Source organism: Dermacentor andersoni, chromosome 8 (genome assembly GCF_023375885.2).
Source record: "Dermacentor andersoni chromosome 8, qqDerAnde1_hic_scaffold, whole genome shotgun sequence".
NCBI classification, from domain to species: Eukaryota; Metazoa; Arthropoda; class Arachnida; order Ixodida; family Ixodidae; genus Dermacentor; species Dermacentor andersoni.
The window spans coordinates 97,804,337-97,821,394 of record NC_092821.1 but is presented as its reverse complement, the minus strand read 5'-3'; the positions used below and the strand labels follow the sequence as shown (position 1 = coordinate 97,821,394).

Here is a 17,058-nt window from a genome sequence, read left to right as displayed (position 1 = left end):
GTCACTGCGCTCGCATTCAGTTAGGATGCGCAGAGTGGTCCCCGATTTCTGCTGCAGCAGACACATCCTCATTTAGTTTAGAATATTTGCTCCGTTATTTTTTTGTCCTTAACCAACCATGGCTCGGGCCTCAAATAGCAAGACACTGTCGATTGTATTATTGTACAGATTATCGCTTCTAATTTCTTCCCATTCTTGTGAACTTTCGTTACATATTTATTTCCATTTTTTATCCAATTTTCTCTCTCTGTTCGTTCTTTCTGTCTTGATGACTCCTGGATGTCTATATATACTTTCAATTACCCTGTACTTGGTTACCAACTTTCCTGACCTCTTCCTCCATTCAGTGTCCACGATATCCAGGCACAGGTGCTTCTGCACTTCAGCCAGCCATTTATTTTCATCCACGTTGCTGAATGTTTCTACAAAACAAATTTTGCTCTGCGCTTCTCTGACCCAACCTTTGTCACTCTACACTGCCTCATTTTTTTTTTTTGTTTCACCGTGGACTGCCAAAGCCAACCAGGCTACCGATATTTGGTCAACTTCCAACCTCGACAACATATCCGATTTTAAGCAGAGAATGACATTTGTCAACGTTAGCGCTTGCACCTGTACTCCTTTTCAGATTCCAGGCATCATCTCCAATTTATTGCAGCCCAATGGTGTTCCGTGTTTCATTATAGTTGCATTCCGCTTCCCCTTTATTTTCAGTTTATGCTGAAGCCTGCTTGAGTCAATCCTTCCTTCGTTTGTCTATACGCCCAGGTATTTATGTTGCGTGAATAAGGGTTTGACTTCCTGTTGAACTGATACCACGTAATTATCATCTCTTCATAATGATCATTATTATCGTTTTGTTTGTGCTAAATTTAGGACCTGGATTATCCGCTGCGTTGCCACACATCTTTGCAACTCTCTAAATATTTTGAATTTTCCACAAGTAGCACTATGTCGTCCGCCAACATCAATCAGCCCGGGGACAGCCTGTTGTACTCTTTAGCCTTTACGAATATAAGATAAATCACACCCGGATTACTTCTTTTCAGTCGTATTTCTATAGTCTTGACATAAAGCGTGACAAACAATAGAGACAAAGGACATCCTTGCTCCAGTCCTCGGTTAATTTGCACGACTTTATTTCATTTCCGGCCTTCCCATACAATGTGTACTCAGTTGTTCCTATGCATCTTCGCCCAGCAGCTCCATGAAATTTATGCCTGTGTCTCGTGCGTGAGAATATACCACACCAATTCCCTAGCTACGTTTTCGTAGGTTCCCTTAATGTCTAGAAATACGATCCGTCAAGTCTATTCCGAGCTATTGAAATCTTTATGCACTTAGTAGACATTAATTGTCTTCTAAGTGTCCGCCTGGTGTGGACCTATTCCGTAATTCCCACAATATATCATTTTCCCCACTCAATTCAACAGTCCTAGTTTTATGGCTTGCATTGCCATTCGGTATATCACCGGCGTTACTGTAAGCGGCCTCTAAATACTCGCCTTATCCCTACTACCTTTGCCTTTTTAAATAATGTTCATCTTGCTTTCACGCGATTGAAACGGAATTTCTTCTTCTTTAATCGCTTGCGCTATGGTAGGGCTCAACAGTGCCTTGCTCTTTCGGCCTAGCTATTTGATTAGCTGCATTGCGATTTCATCGGGTTCTGTGACTGCGTTATTAGGGATATTTTCTCTGCGTTTTTTTTCAGTAAACGTTCCTGTTACGCTAAACCTTGACCTCTTCGACATGTCTGTTGTATCTAGATCAGTATGAATCGAACTACGCTTTCTTTCTTGCCGAAGTTATCCCTAATAACGTCTTTGATGTACCACAACGCAATTATCTCCTTCAAAAATGTGTCCGTCTTCATCCCTGATAGTGATTTTAAATTTTTCATTTGCGGCTCCTAATGCTTTTACATGGTTCCAGAAATGTTTGTTCTCTGCAATTTAAACTTGAACTAGTCACTACAGACAAGGATCTATATAATTAACCGTGAAGCAAGCAAGGTTTCTTGCCGTGATAACTGGATCATATCCTCCTTAATGCAGCAAAAAAGACAAGATCCAAAATTTTTGCGTCAGTACTCCTTGAACCCTGTGCTATAGGAGCAAGCTTTAATAACAAAGTTTACATGGCAAATGTAGATGCTGCGACACAACACGCAATGTTTGCTGGCTTGCTCTACTTGAAGCAAAAACAGAGAGGCGCTCACCGCGTTGCTGCGAGCTTTCGTTCAATGCACAAGCAACACTTGAACCTATTTATAACGAATTTAAAGGAGGAGCCGAAATTACTTCGTTATGTGGACTACACTACACACCAATACATTGATGCCTACAAGTTTCACTGTAGCCTACAAGCATCACTATATGCCTACAATTAGGCATACAAAAATGCCTACAAGAGGGAGAGTAGGAACGAGGGGGGAGAGGGACGCGCCCGCAGGCCCGGGCCTCTGTATCTTCAAAGCCATCTGTAATGATGACAGAGTTCGCCCTGTGCTGTGTTTTCGCAGTTGCAAGATGCAGCATGAAGGTCAATTCACTCGCTTCTGCTGCCGCGTTTCCTCACTCCAGTGTTGCGACAGCGAGCTTCCGAGGTCGTCGAGTGAGATGTGCTCATGTTTGCTTCTGTGTGCGTGACACTATGCTAGGTCATTTATTTAGCGTGCCTATATTTACAAGTCTATAGGGCCAATAATGCTTCTATTTACTTCACATAACTTCACATAACTGTCCACCAATTTGCTATCGCAATTGATGCTTTGCTTTTTGCGCGAAACTGGGAAGTTTTTTTAAATAATTAGGTAGGCACTTAGTAATAAAAAAAAAACTTTGTAACAGAAGAGCACCGATGAGCAAACCCTGTAGATCTCATAGTCTTATACTGTACCAGGTTTTTCGGACGGCTTGGCTAATATTAGCTTGGACACCTTGTACAGCTTCCACAGTAGAATCAGGTGTCTGTGGTGCTGTAAAGGATCTGTGGCTCTTTCCTCTTAGCCTTTGAAGATTACTATTGCAGTGGCTGTCGAGATGACTGTGAACAATCAGACTCACAACCATGAGGTCTCAGAAAAAGCTTTATTTCATGGCTATAACCGTGAAACTACACAAAGTGACTTGATTACCACAGGCTACGTAATGAACGAATTCCGTGCGTCTGAGAAGTGAAATCCACTGTGTGAAATGTCATCTGTAAGAAGTGAAAGAGAATGAAATTTTCAATAATGGGCAAGATTATGTCGAAGTAAAAAGGTACCAGACATTGTACTTGGTGACTGAGTGTGTAGTATGTTCGTCTTCACATCTGAATATCTTACAAATTTCTTCAATTATCATATATCAGATAGTTGATGAAAGAAAGCTCCGAGTTTCGTGGTTAGCAATCTTTGTAATAACTTTTATTTGTGGTAAATGTGGTCAAAGAATGGTGCAGACATTGAGAGCATTTGTGCTAAGTTCGCACCCTCAATTACGCTTGCAGACTTGAAGCTTTTTCGTTCATGTGTTGGAAAAGTTGTTGTTGGATGGTCAGTTAAAATCAAGTTAACATGTTTTACTGATTGTTTTGGATCAGAGCGCTTTTTGGCAGACCACTATCTCCTTCTGCCCTCAAGACCAGGAGTCATATATTTTACCAACGAATTTCGTCACTTGTTTTTATCATTCATCACATTGAGTGGCTGACCCTGATGATAACGGTAAGGCAGCGGTGTCCAAGCCAGTGACATAGGACAAGACGTATTCAAAATAAAATGCTCGTGCTTGTCTGGTCAAGACTCTTCTTTACGCAGTTCCCAATATGTGTAGTGAGGCGCACAAACAGGCGTGGGGCAAAACCCTTCTTCAAAACGAAATTTGTTGCTGAAGAATGTGTTTGTATCACTTGGGATGACATTTAGAGGCCCACCATCTCATGTTCGCCCACTTAGAGGACCAGTTTTTGTGGTTCTAGCGCTTTTCTCGTTTACAAATTACCTTCAGTTATGTAGTCTTTCCTGTTTCCATTACATACTTCGTGTTTACAGGCATCACAATGGTTGTCTAGAGTGAAGAGAATCATTGAGTTCGCTGTTCAGGCAACCCATATGACAGATGTAGTGATGTCTTGGTGACTCGGATGCGACGAAAGGTAGCAGCGGCACTAGTAACTTCGTGCGCTATATACACACGCACGCACGCTATTTTATGCCTTATTTGTGACAAGCTGTTTTGCATCAAGGGAAATTCTTATTGCTGGCGTAGCTGGTGTGAGACAGAGCTCGTGTAGTGTCACTAGTTAGCTAAGGATGAAGGAAGTAGCCGAGACCTGCGTGACACTCCTTTCACCTTGTAAGGCGTGTTCACGTGCACACAAATTATGCATTCCTATTGGCCTGTGGGAACAAAACCATTTTCCATTGACAGAAACAGATCACTATCATTCTTTGGAGAGCTTAGTTTTGGTGGAATACACTGTTGCTGAAGAAAATTTATTGTATCCTTGCGCTATCGATACGAAATGCTCTAGTATGGGAAGAGATGTGTGAGGCGCATAGCTGGCAGATACCATGTAGAGAAGAGCCTCGAGTTCTCAGCCAGTAGCTCGCGGCAGACTATAAACTAGCATTCGGTAGAAACAAATAATCAGTGTGTTAGTGTGACAAGTCACATTTCTGTCTAGCTTCACACCTAGAATACGCTAAGTTAGCCAATGAATGAAACTTGGTTAGCCTGACTGCAATAATTATGGTATTATTGAAATGAATTGTGCAAGGTAAGTCTTCTTATCCAGTAATACTTCGGAAAGGCACGCTGACTTTTTGAAGACAAGAAGATTGCCATTTATATAAGCACATTATTTTCTCTTACTGAGCGATTCTGGTCTAGGTGAGCAAATGCTTCTGTGATATTCAACACATTCTCACATGTTGAAGAAATAATGACAATAGCATATTTGAAAATCGCATGCTGGTGCCTTCTTTCTTACAAACTATACTTTTGTTAAATTCAGTCTCTTGGTAAGCATAACTACATTCGTTGGCATCTTCACGTCTGGCTTGCCGCACTGATATATTGGGACGTTGCTGTACGCACCCAAGCATGCTTCATTGATGCGTTTTGTAATTTGCAGGAGGAAGCACTACGGTTAGCATGTCTATTTGTGTGCATCGTTGGACAGCACATGCTTTTTAATGCTTCAGAAAAATCAGATCGGCAAGAGCTCTGATAATACTGGCTTAGGTATGCATAGGAATTCAAGGAATTCGTGTGCATTCTTTTCTTCTCATTATTCATGTCTTTTTCGTATGCCGTATTCACTTGTGTAAGGGCCTCCGTCGCGTAAGGCTCGCACCCCTCTTTGATAAAATAACTTCAACGTCACGTGCATAGCAGCGTGCTGGTCAGTTTTCGCAAGCTGCAACTAGATGGAAGTAGTTGTCGTGCTGACATTGGCGTTATCATCCCGCAGTTTACAGCAAACCGAAACTTTACCGCTGGCTTCCTGTTTTGAAGAAGCCATGTGACAGCGCTGGTTAGGCCTAGCCATAGGCTGTTGTGAGTGGCAAGCCATTGCGGGAGGTTCGGCCTTGAAATATTTTTTAGCGGTAGACCACGTCGGCAATTGAGTGTTTTGTTTCGCTGTGTTATCTAGACCGATATTTCCCGGCAGTTGTTGTGGGCAAGTGGGACTGGAAGAAGTAAAACGTGAAACGAGTGCGCATGCAACGCTGTACCTCACGCACCACACCGCGTAAGAAGGATGATCGGGGAATACATTTGCCTTCTTCGGTGGATTCATGATAACTTGTAACCACTGATTGAAACCACTGTGCTTCAGAATATGTACGAGAAACATCTTTCAAGTCAATGACAGCTGTGCAGCATTACTGCTTTTGACAGTGGATGATGCATTTGTCGCACGTAAAAAAATGCGCCGATGATTACGATACTCCCTAACGTGAAATTGGAACGCAAATCCATACATGTTTTCATTTCATAATATATTGGCTGGCGTAGACAATCTGTGTCGTCCGATACGTTGGAAACGCAGTTAAGTATGGCGCTACAGCATCGCAAATCGGTAGATCATGAGATGCAGTGCGTGGGTGACGCGTAGGCTCGATTCACAGCACCCGCCGCAAACAGATCTCCACTCATGGAATGCTTTGTTTCTGTATATCGTATCGGTAGCGTCATGAATGAACAGACGGCGCGCGCTATCCTGGCACTACGTCGTAGCCATCGTCGCTGCAGAGCCCACCTTGCGCGGCACTACGCTTTCGTTCAGATGCTTTCGCCATACCCTGTTCCTCCGCTTTCCGCCATATGATTTTGCAGCACCTTCCTCTTCCGCTTTCCTTCTTGCGCTCTCACCGCTTAAGCTGTCTTTCATCCCCCGCTGCGCTCTGCGTTCGCTGTTTCATCTTTTGCTGTGCTCGTTGGCTCGGTTACGGGGGGACGCTGGCGCTCGCTGCAGGAGCGGTTGCCTAAGAGCTGCGCTCTAAAACAGCCATGTGGAAGAACGGCAAAGAATGGGCCGCTGTGAGCAATTAAGGGACGGACCCTCCTTGCCGCAGATAACTGATCCGTGTGCTCGATGGGATAACAAAAATGTAGGTTTGCGAGGGTGATACAACAGCGAGCAAGGCTCGAAAGAAGAACGTATGCCTGCGCGCACACCAAACTGCTGATGGTCGCACGTAGGCCCACATGCACACGCACCTAATGTTCGCCACCACGTGGAGGATATCACAGAACTTTGTTTCCGTGAAGCATCATTATTTAGGGTGAGAAAAACATACCTCAGGGAGCAGTCAGTGCATTTAAACGCGTAACGACGTTCTCCTTTGCTGGCCTCTTCATTGGCGTGCTGTGCTTTGCCACATTTCCACGGTGCACTGCTGCCCGAAACTTGTTCAGTAAAGCAAAATTATTCCTATAAATCCACGACCAGCACACGTACGTTTCTCATAAACTGCAGTTTGGCTAATCATAGATTGTAATGTTCATAAAGTTTGCTGCTGATCATCGCCTGGGCACTCTTGCAATGCAGTGAGAATGCATAGATTTGTCTTCAGAGAACCAAGCAAAATAGTAGCGGGGGACCAGCCTTTAAACTTGCAAAGTGCATCATAAACTTCTTTCTAAGCTAGAGTGCAAAACTCAGAAGAAATGACTTTGGCGACGGCATCGCAATGGCACACTGCGACTGGATTCGTTGGTCAGATCACTACCATAAAGCACACTATCGCTACGGCGCGCGCTTATCCGCTCACACCGGGGTGGTTGCTTGCCCGAGGCATCAAATGTAAACAAGAGAGAAGAATCTGCCGCAAGAAAATGACAGAGTAAGGATAATTTCGGCGTCACAGAGGTTTCGGAAAGTGTGACGTCAGGGCCTCTGAGTTTTTTTTATTTTCTCTATGCTACGCTTACTGGACAGAACGAGACAAGCTCGCATGTGGACATTAAGACAGCTCGAAACTGATTTTTTGCAGGCACAGCATAAACTGACGGGGTTGCGGAAGCAAGGCAGCCTGCGCGGAATTTGCTCTTCACGATTACGCATCGAGTTGCGTGATGAGTGAACGCGAACAGAATTCGTGGACTTCACTACCAGGAAACTTCAAGTAAACTTCAGGCAAAAGATTGTAACCAAGCTTTACCATGTGCCAGCGCTATAAAATAAACAATGAAATTGCTTTTATCGCTACAATTCGTTGTTTTCAGATACAGTGACATTTTTGCGACATTCTTCAAGTTCGAAAAATCGGACGGCGACTCTAAATGTGTTCATAGCAGGTCACCAGTGGTGGCGTTATTTTGCCTAGCAGCCTCAATTCACATGCAAGTCAAGGCTTCATTGAGTATAACGGCAAACTTACCTCGTGTGAGGCCCTACTCAGCAGAAAAACATAAAAAGTACATGCATTACTGGAGAAATCAAGCAAATTTTACAAGAAAGCCATGGCATTTAAAAACAGACAGCCATTTCAGTGCGAATAACCGAGAAAACATTGGAAAATATCACAATGTTCAGGATATGTTGCGTGAGAAAATATATTATGACAGTGTTTATGCCGGCTTCTACCATCAACTTCTTGTGACGGATCTGATGTCGGCTTGAAGTGACGGGCGCGTAAAGTATTGTCTCTCTTGACCGAGATAGTCCCGCCATCTAGGAGCAGTGAAGCGAAGTATTGCATCATGAAACTAATGAGTGCCGACAGTGAGCGTTTCGGTAGTTTCAGCGCAGCGGAGGCTCCAATGCGGTGTAGACTCGAGTAAGCGGTGTAGGCCTTCCGCTGAGGTGGCGACACAGTTTCCGCACATAGTTCGTCTTTCGCATCCGATTAGCCTGTGACGCCTAGTCGCCTATGGAGTGCATCATCAACATGCATCAGCAGTGCTCACACGCCGCCTACTGTTTCGCTTGCGATGGCACCAAATACGAAAACTGTGGCGCTAAGCGGTGCAGGAAGCCATTGGACGTCGACAGGCAAATCTCGCTTCGGTCCGGCGAGAGACATGCCAGCATGACGCAAAAAACATTCTTGCGTTCGTGGTGCATGATGTGAACTCTGGCGCTCGCATTACTGAAGCTGAGCACATCACAGGTGAAGTAGCTGCCCAAGACACTACGAAGTCGGACCAAAATGCTCGTACCATCGCCGAAGCGACTTGGCAGTAGTATGCTGCTCGCCAGCAGGATGCCGCATGTCAAGCAAACCTGCAACGCGTTGGCCGACCCTCAAATCGTACGCCTTTCGCTTCAGGGGGCCATGAGTTCACGAAGGAAACATGCAAAACCTTTTGTGAAGACGCGTTTCTTTTTCGTGTTCGATTGATTGCTGTGATAGAGGGATCAACGATTTCTTTGCTTTTTGTTACGCTGCAATATCTATTTGTTAGATACATGATGTCATAATCTCAGCTACAGGTGAAATGAGGCTTAAAAGCCATGGGTAGGATTCTCAACCATACTGGCTGCTTTTTGATGAATATGAAATGTAAAAATATCAAAATTAATCCGGAGCCGAACACCACAGTGTGTGTCATAGCCCCAGTGTTGCTTTGGGACTTTACACAGCATGAAAAATACGATTGGTCAATTACTCAAGCTTGTTCGCTGATCTCAGTATTGTGTAGCTTTGCTGTGTGGACTACGAAAGGTGGGGAAGTGCCTAAAATTGTTGTTACTGGCATTTTCGCCTAGTAGCTATATTTTCCTCGCACAACATGTATGGTCTTTCTTGTATCTATGATGTTTCTCAACGCAGTACTTAGGGAAAAGAAAGTACTGCTTACATAAAGTGGCTAAACTCTAAAGCAAGTGCAGTAGAGAAAACATTGTTTACTCATGCTGTTACATAGCTGTGTGTCCAGCCCTACTTCTTTTCACATAAACTAAACAAGCAAAAAAAAACGGCTCACCCGTTTCTGACCTCCTCATGTCGCCTGTGTAAATAAAGAAATAAGTTAGGATCATTTAGAACTAGTTTTACTCATCTAATCATGAGTCATTGCAAGCAAAAACGTTGATGGACATAGCTATATCAGTATTCGTAGCGGGAAGCCGTTCATGAGATGGCTAGGAGGGGCAAATTAATTTATAAATAGAAGCAAGGAAACACTGAACACGTCATTGAAATGAAACGCTGAAGTAGCCAAATTTGCCCATTTTAGGATTAGTGGTATGTATGTGAACTGTAAAAATTTAGTAATAGATTTACCTATCAATTAAAGGCTGGTCATTGGTTTTACGAAATATTCCGATTCAGGCTCAGAGCGCGCTCAACCAGAGCAGGACAGTCCACTCGTCCTTTAGTTTTAATGTTGTTCACGTGGTCATACTTGATGCCAAACTATTGTTATTATTTTTTTGCGATTTGGCATTTGTTTCATACAATACACTGCAATCTGGTTACGTCTTGGAGAAAAAATGTAGGCTGTATAAAGCTTTTGCGTAATGTGTTAAAGTAGGCAGTAAATTAATTGTGTGCAGCTACAGTCAGATACACATTCGGAAAGTACACTTTTTGTTAATTTTCTGCAGTGTACCGATGAAATCGTAGTTTGTCGAGATGGAAGAGCGACGCTGTTTTGAAATACGTTTACAGGGATGAGAAATTTGTTTCTCTCAGAAATACACATTTATGTTGTCGTTAGCATGGGCAAAGCATCACAGTAATGACAGTTGTTTCGAATGCGCTGCCATCATTAATCTATGAACCAGTGTTTATCCTGCTGCTTGTCCCCCACCGTGGCTTGCTCAGTTCTCTTTATGCGTTATAGTTCTCCATAATTTTCTGCACGATAGCAAATTAAGACCACTGTGTTGACATCAAAATCATCATCTACAACATTACTGATGCTAAAAGTCAACATACTGTTGGTCGTTTCCTTTTGGATGTGGCTGCTACACTCGAGCACATCTTGCCACACTGCATCATATAATTTAGCACTGTTCTCTTGCAGAGTCAGTGTGCTCAATTTCAGCTACATATGTCGCTACTATATTTATCACATTCAACACAATGGCCTTTGTGCTCATTTGGTGGCGCAATGGTGACAGTTATTTCTCTAATAATACCTTAAATTTCGATTCTGAATACTTGCAGCCACTTAAAAAACATATTTTGCAAGCCAGAAGAACACTCAATAACTTTCATGTTTAAGTGGGCAATTGGTATCACTGGCTTATGTGGGCTGTTTAAGTGCCTACCTGTCGTTTTATTGCAGTAGCAGAAGTTTTGTATGCACATAGAACCTTTCAGGTCATTGCTTGTGACATTTTCCTTACAGTAGTCACGGCAATTATCTTCTGTGCAGTCTGAAAAAAAAAATATGGTTTATAGAAGCAGTTGCATGTACTTGTACAGAATATTGAAAGTGCTTGCAACTGCTTTGCTTGTTCTGCTTAAAGCTGGCATAACAGTTCTTCCTTTGAGCACTTACATGGTGAGCACACCTCAAATAAAATAGGAAAAATAGGTGGAACGCTTTGTCTGAACACATAAATAATGAGCACGCCCCAGACACAAACGTTTATTGCATGGCCTCACACTTGCATGGAATAATAATTGTACAGGGAAAGGCTAAGCTTTTGTTTGATGCCGTGTCTTTCCAATGACCTTTTATTTCACTGGGTTTTATGTTATCTTATAATGAAGCCTTCATCGCCTTCTGCACGATGTATGGTACAGCTGGAACAAGTTCTAGCATAATAGAATAAAATGAAAAGAAAACTCGTTATATTTGCCTTGGATCTAGCTGTGTCTTCTCTAGCATTGAAATACATAGCGACTGTAGCACTGGAAATAATCTTGAGCGATTGTTTATTTAAATATTGCTGTGCTGCCTGAAAGTCATATCGTTGATAGTGATAGCACAGTAGTAGACAACTGCACTAAGTGAGGTTCATAGTTTTATCGGCCACACAAATCTCGCAGTAAATATTCGCTTACTAATTAAACTATCAAGCATATGTCACGCGCGCAGTAGCGAACATGAGCAGATTTCACTCGTCCACCGCCAACATTCGCTGTCCCCACGACGGAGTAATGAAGACCGGACACTAGGCGTGCGGGATGTCAGTACACATGAAGCGACGAGCCGTATTGGCTCGCATAACCTTGCACCCGCCGTATATTGCCTCCAAGATCGGATCCTCGGGTCGCGTATGCGCTCCACCACGTGGCCAGCCATGCGTAGCCTCAGCGGGTTGTGCGCTTACTCCTGCACTCTCACCTTCTAGCGCGCGCATGATCACGTGGCCTCTGACATCAAGCAACCATTCTTCTCAGCTCAGCCTCACAAGCTCGCACCCATAGCCAGGGCATCGGAACGAAATTTTTTTCGTTCTTCTTTTGGTTTCGTTCCACTGAAAAACATTCCGTTCCGGTTCTGCTCCAGAACGGAAAAAAAATATCCGCAAACGCCAAACTGCACGTACGCGTCATGGCGCGCGAAAACCCGCGGCCGCGCGTTTTGCAGTCGCCGCGCCTCGCCAGTAATGGTAGTTTGCACTTGGCCTCGTGACGTGCACATCCGTGCTGAGTCATCTGCTTAGTGTCTGCGTGCCATCCTGCGGTACATGCTCAAAAATATGTTTCTACTCCATAACCATATAAGAGATCTTTACGTGGCTCTTGTGTGGAACCCCGTTTTCTATGGCTCTCATTTTGCGAGTATTTTTGCGTGTTTTCGGGAGGCGCCGCTTCCGAGACCTTCGGCGATGGAAGCGGAGTCAGCTAGACGTTCGGAGGAGACCCACATCACAGCGTCGAGCGCTCCGAGGAAGCGCAATCACCTGATGAGCGACACAGGCAGCGAGGACACCTTGCTGTACTTCCGAAGAAGATCTGTCGGATGACGGCGACTACTTGACAGTTGTGAGACAAAAAGGAAAGAGGAGAATCGTCACCGCCTCCTCGTCTTCAACAAGGACGACGGCGGCAGCAAAGGCCCATGACACGGCTCATACCATCCTCTTCTTGCCCGAGACCCCGACCGACAACCTGAATCGGCTAAACAGGCAAGCCATATCTGTAACACTAGAGGCTCTTGTTCCAAATGTGATCACGGATATGAGAGCTAACACCCGTAAGAACATTCTCGCGGTTGACATCAAGAACAGAGCAGCATTTGATATCTTGACTACAGTGAAAATGCTGGGCAAGATAAACGTTCGCACCATAATACGACAGGACAGCCATACTATATCAGGTGTGATTTATGATGTCGATGAGTCAATCGACGACAACGATCTGCCTATTTTGGTCAAACCCGCCACAGCAGATGTAGCTATTATTGAAATCCGTCGCCTAGGAGATCCACGATGTGTGAGGATAACTTTCAAGGGAGGTAGCTTGCCGTCCCACGTGAAAGTTGGATTCTTTCGTCATCCAGTGCGACTTTTCGTTCCAAGACCACTTCAATGCCGTAATTGTTTGAAGATCGGGCATGTCAGCGGCATATGAAAACATTTGACCGTGTGCGCAAGATGTTCTGAGCAGCACAGCGCTGATGCTTGCCGTGCGACTCACTTCAAGTGTGCCGATTGCTCCGGTCCCTATGAAGCTTCGTCGAAAGACGGCCCGAGACACAAGACAGAACGGAAAGTCCTAAAACAAATGGTGAGAGACAACTCAACTCACAGAGAAGCCGCCGCCAAAGTGCGACGGCATAGTGTCCGCCGTCACCGTAGACGATCCTCGTCTACTAGAAATACTGGTACCGTCGCAAGAAAGACGCTACTTCCTGAGGCTGGTGCTCTCAAAGCGCTCACCCACAGTAACAACACGGTGTCTGATGACGCAGTGAATACCTCTAGTGCAAACGACTGGCCTGCACTTCCGACATTAAGTCCTCCAGCCCAAGAAAAGTCAGCGATGGACTACCGACGAACCAATGAGGGCACAGATCACGTGCGAGGTCAAGACAAGCAAGTACTCGCCATAATAAAATCTCTAATGAAAGTCAATCGCGTGTTGATAAATGACATGCAGACGCTATCTGCTCGAGGTGCACTACAAGTGCTGGACGGCCTGGATCCGGTTCTTGCGAGCCTCCAGTAGCAAGCACAATGGCTCTACCGCATCAGCCTTTCTTCAGACAAGTCAAAGAAGCATCTATTATGCAATGGAATGCCCGTGGCCTGAAACCCCGCAGTGATATTCGCCATTACGTTTTCACCAATCGGTTTCCATTGTTGTCGCCTGTGAACCGGAGCTACAGAAACCCGTCCGGATCTCAGGCTATGAACCTCATGTGTCATCGACTTGTACTGACATTAGTAAAGTGATCATCTACATACGGTGTGAATTCACCTACGTTGTTCATCCAGTGCGGCCTCATGACACTAATCAGTATGTGTGTTTGACCGTGAAAAAACGAAAACTTGCGTTTACTTTAGTGGGCGCTTACCATTCTCCATCAAGTCGTTTCGATAGGCAGAGACTGAGTGGCATTATAGATGCGACACCTGGTCCACGGATTGTTGTTGGGGACTTCTACGCGAATAATTCACTTTGGGGAAACAACAAGATAAATTCCAAAGGCAGAAACCTCGTGTCCTTTGCTTGCGACCATGAATTTGTTGTCTAAATGATGGCAGTCCCACGTTTCTGCACGGCCGGACGTACAGTAGTTTTTAGACTTAGCATTTGTTTCGCGATGCCTTACTCGCTGCGTCTATTGGTTCGCAGATATAGAAACCCATGGAAGCGACCACATTCCTACCTACCTGAAGATAAAAGGCCTCACCAAATCCGTTCCATCAAATTTTAAACAAACAATCCATTGGCCCGTGTTTAAATCACTTATGGAAGGCGCATGCCACGAAGGCATTTAGACCACACTAGAATTTGAGATCGCCAAGGCTATGCAGGATGCTAGGCGCTCGTTTCGGCCATTAGAAAACTACACAGATATTGATTGGGAAATACAGAGCCTCCGTGCAATCCACCGGCGAGCGGAGCGACGGTACAGACGGACTAAATCATTCTGCGGCCTTATAGAAGCCAGACGCATTCAAAAGAAAATTCAGACCCGCCGTGGTTGCTCAGTGGCTATGGTGTTAGGCTGCTGAGCACGAGGTCGCGGGATCGAATCCCGGCCACGGCGGCCGCATTTCGATGGGGGCGAAGTGCGAAAACACCCGTGTACTTAGATTTAGGTGCACGTTAAAGAACCCCAGGTGGTCAAAATTTCCGGAGTCCTCCACTACGGCGTGCCTCATAATCAAAAAACGTGGTTTTGGCACGTAAAACCCCACAATCTAAGAAAATTCAGCGTGGCTTTGCTGTACTGCAAAATCAACGCTGGAAATCGTTTTGTGAGTCTCTCGACCCGCGTAAACCTCTGTCGGTTGTCTGGAGAACAATCCGTGGACTTCGAACAGCTCTTCAGCAGCGTCGTCCATTTAGGTCTCTAGCCCTACACCAAGGACGCCGAGAAGTCGAGGTAGCCGAAGATTACTGCGCAAGGATCGTGGGTCCGGCGCTCACGTATTCACCTTGCGCACCCATTCCTATTGTGCCCCCTTGCTCCCGAGATCTTCGTATAGACGCTGCTTTCTCCATCGAAGAACTGGAGGCCGCGCTTGCTGGGTGCAGGCGAACTTCGTCACCAGGACACGATGGCATCACATACTCTGCGCTTGCAAACCTTGGTCCAGATGCCAGAGATGCCCTTCTTGGCCTATACAACGCATCATTTTGGGACGGCCTGGCCCCTACAACGTGGAAATCCAGTCGGCTTGTTCCACTCCTCGAGGCTGGCAAATCCCCGTTGGAATTGTGATCTTACCGTCCAATAGCACTGGCCAGCTGTGTCGGCAAGGTAATGGAGAAAATGATCCTTACACGGTTAGAATGGTACTTGGTATTTTACCTCGTCTATCCAGAGGTAATGGCTGGTTTTCGACGTGGCCGCTCGTCAATAGATAGCGTCATCGACCTGGTAACATACGTACAACGCCAGAAACATCTGAAACGAATCACTGCGGCCCTATTCCTTGATGTTAAAGGTGCGTTTGACAATGTAGATCATCATGCAATTCTGGACGCCTTAGAAGCTGCAGGGATTGGTGGACGCACCTTTCGCTGGATATGCAACTATTTGAGTGGAAGATCTTTCTTTATTTTGACTGAAGACGGACCAACGCCATCTAGCTATACCAGTCGTGGTGTACCGCAAGGCGGAGTACTCAGTCCTACCCTTTTCAACCTGGTGCTCGTTGGTCTCGCTGATTCATTACCGCAAATCGTTCAGCTCACCGTATATGCAGACGACATTTGCATATGGGCTTCAGGCGTGACACGTGTACAAGTCCGCGCACGACTTCAGAAAGCCTCAACGGCTGTGTCAACATACCTAAGAAGACAAGGCCTGGAGCTTTCCGCTCAGAAATGGGCACTCGTTGCTTTTACTCGCAAAGCGATGGCCTCGTAGGCTTTGCGGATCAATAACCAGATTATCGGATATAGACGAACGCACCGATTTCTTGGCGTCATTATTGATAGAGACTTGTCTTGGAGCCGTCACATCTCGTACATGACAAAGCGTTTGGCCGCCATTGTGGACCGTCTTGCGTTTCTCGGCGGGAAGTCCTGGGGTGCAACAGTACCGTCAATCTTGCAACTATATAAAGCACTGTTTTTGGGTTTCCTGCGGTACAGCTCACCTGTACTTGGAAATACTTGCACTACGAATATTCGCAAACTCCAGAGCGTGCAAGCCCATGCACTCAGGACTTGTCTTAGTCTTCCCACAACTACGTCATCGTTTGCGACAGTGGCCATAGCCAGAGACGCTCCTTTGACAGTCTACATTGATACGGATGTCCTGAGAGAGCACATCCGACACCTGACTCGGATTCCCTCACACCATCTTGCTTGCTTGCCAGCAAAAAGGCCACTTTCAACTTTTGCTAAAACTATTGTAAGACATCAGTCCTACTTGCCATCAGAATTTACGCCCGCTACACGATTGTCAGATCCATTGTGGTGTCTGCACCGGCCGCAAGTGCAACTGACAATTCCAGGAATCAGAAAGAAAGCTGGAGCGCCATTGCAAGCTTTGAAACAAGCAACTTTGGAGCAAATTCACAACGTTCACAGCTTCCGGCAACATGTATACACAGATGGTTCAGTAAAACTCAACAGCTCTGCTGCTGCAGTCATCATCCCCGCACAATCTGAGGAAATCAAATTAAGAATTTCATGTGTGACCACATCGACGGGTGCAGAACTCGCGGTGCTCCGTGCTGCACTTGATTTCATTAGGCAGAAGCCACCGCAACAATGGACAGTCTTTAATGACTCCAAGGCAGCCCTCCAATGCATACGAAGCCCAATGCGCCACGGACCCAATGAACGACTGGCCTCAGAAATTCGGCACATATATCATCAAAGCCATGGCAAGGGACATAACATAATCTTTCACTGGCTTCCAGGACATTGTAACATCAGCGGGAATGACCACGCCGACGAAGCCGCCCGATCTGCACATGAAAGTGGTCAATGAATCTTCATTCCGCTTTCACGAACAGACGCTGCGG

General features: G+C 45.4%; 1 protein-coding gene across 1 annotated transcript in view; it reads right to left on the bottom strand.

Moving 5' to 3' along the window:
- Nucleotides 1–3,073: 3,073 nt before the first annotated feature.
- LOC129384364 (uncharacterized) overlaps nt 3,074–17,058 on the bottom strand; it is a 41,927-nt gene continuing 27,942 nt past the window's right edge. The window contains exons 4-6 of the mRNA XM_055069757.2: nt 10,720–10,827; nt 9,429–9,452; nt 3,074–3,204 (exon numbers count right to left, since the gene is read on the bottom strand). Coding sequence (XP_054925732.1) covers nt 3,146–3,204; nt 9,429–9,452; nt 10,720–10,827 — 191 coding nt within the window. The 3' untranslated portion in view covers nt 3,074–3,145. The remainder of the gene's footprint in view (nt 3,205–9,428; nt 9,453–10,719; nt 10,828–17,058) is intronic.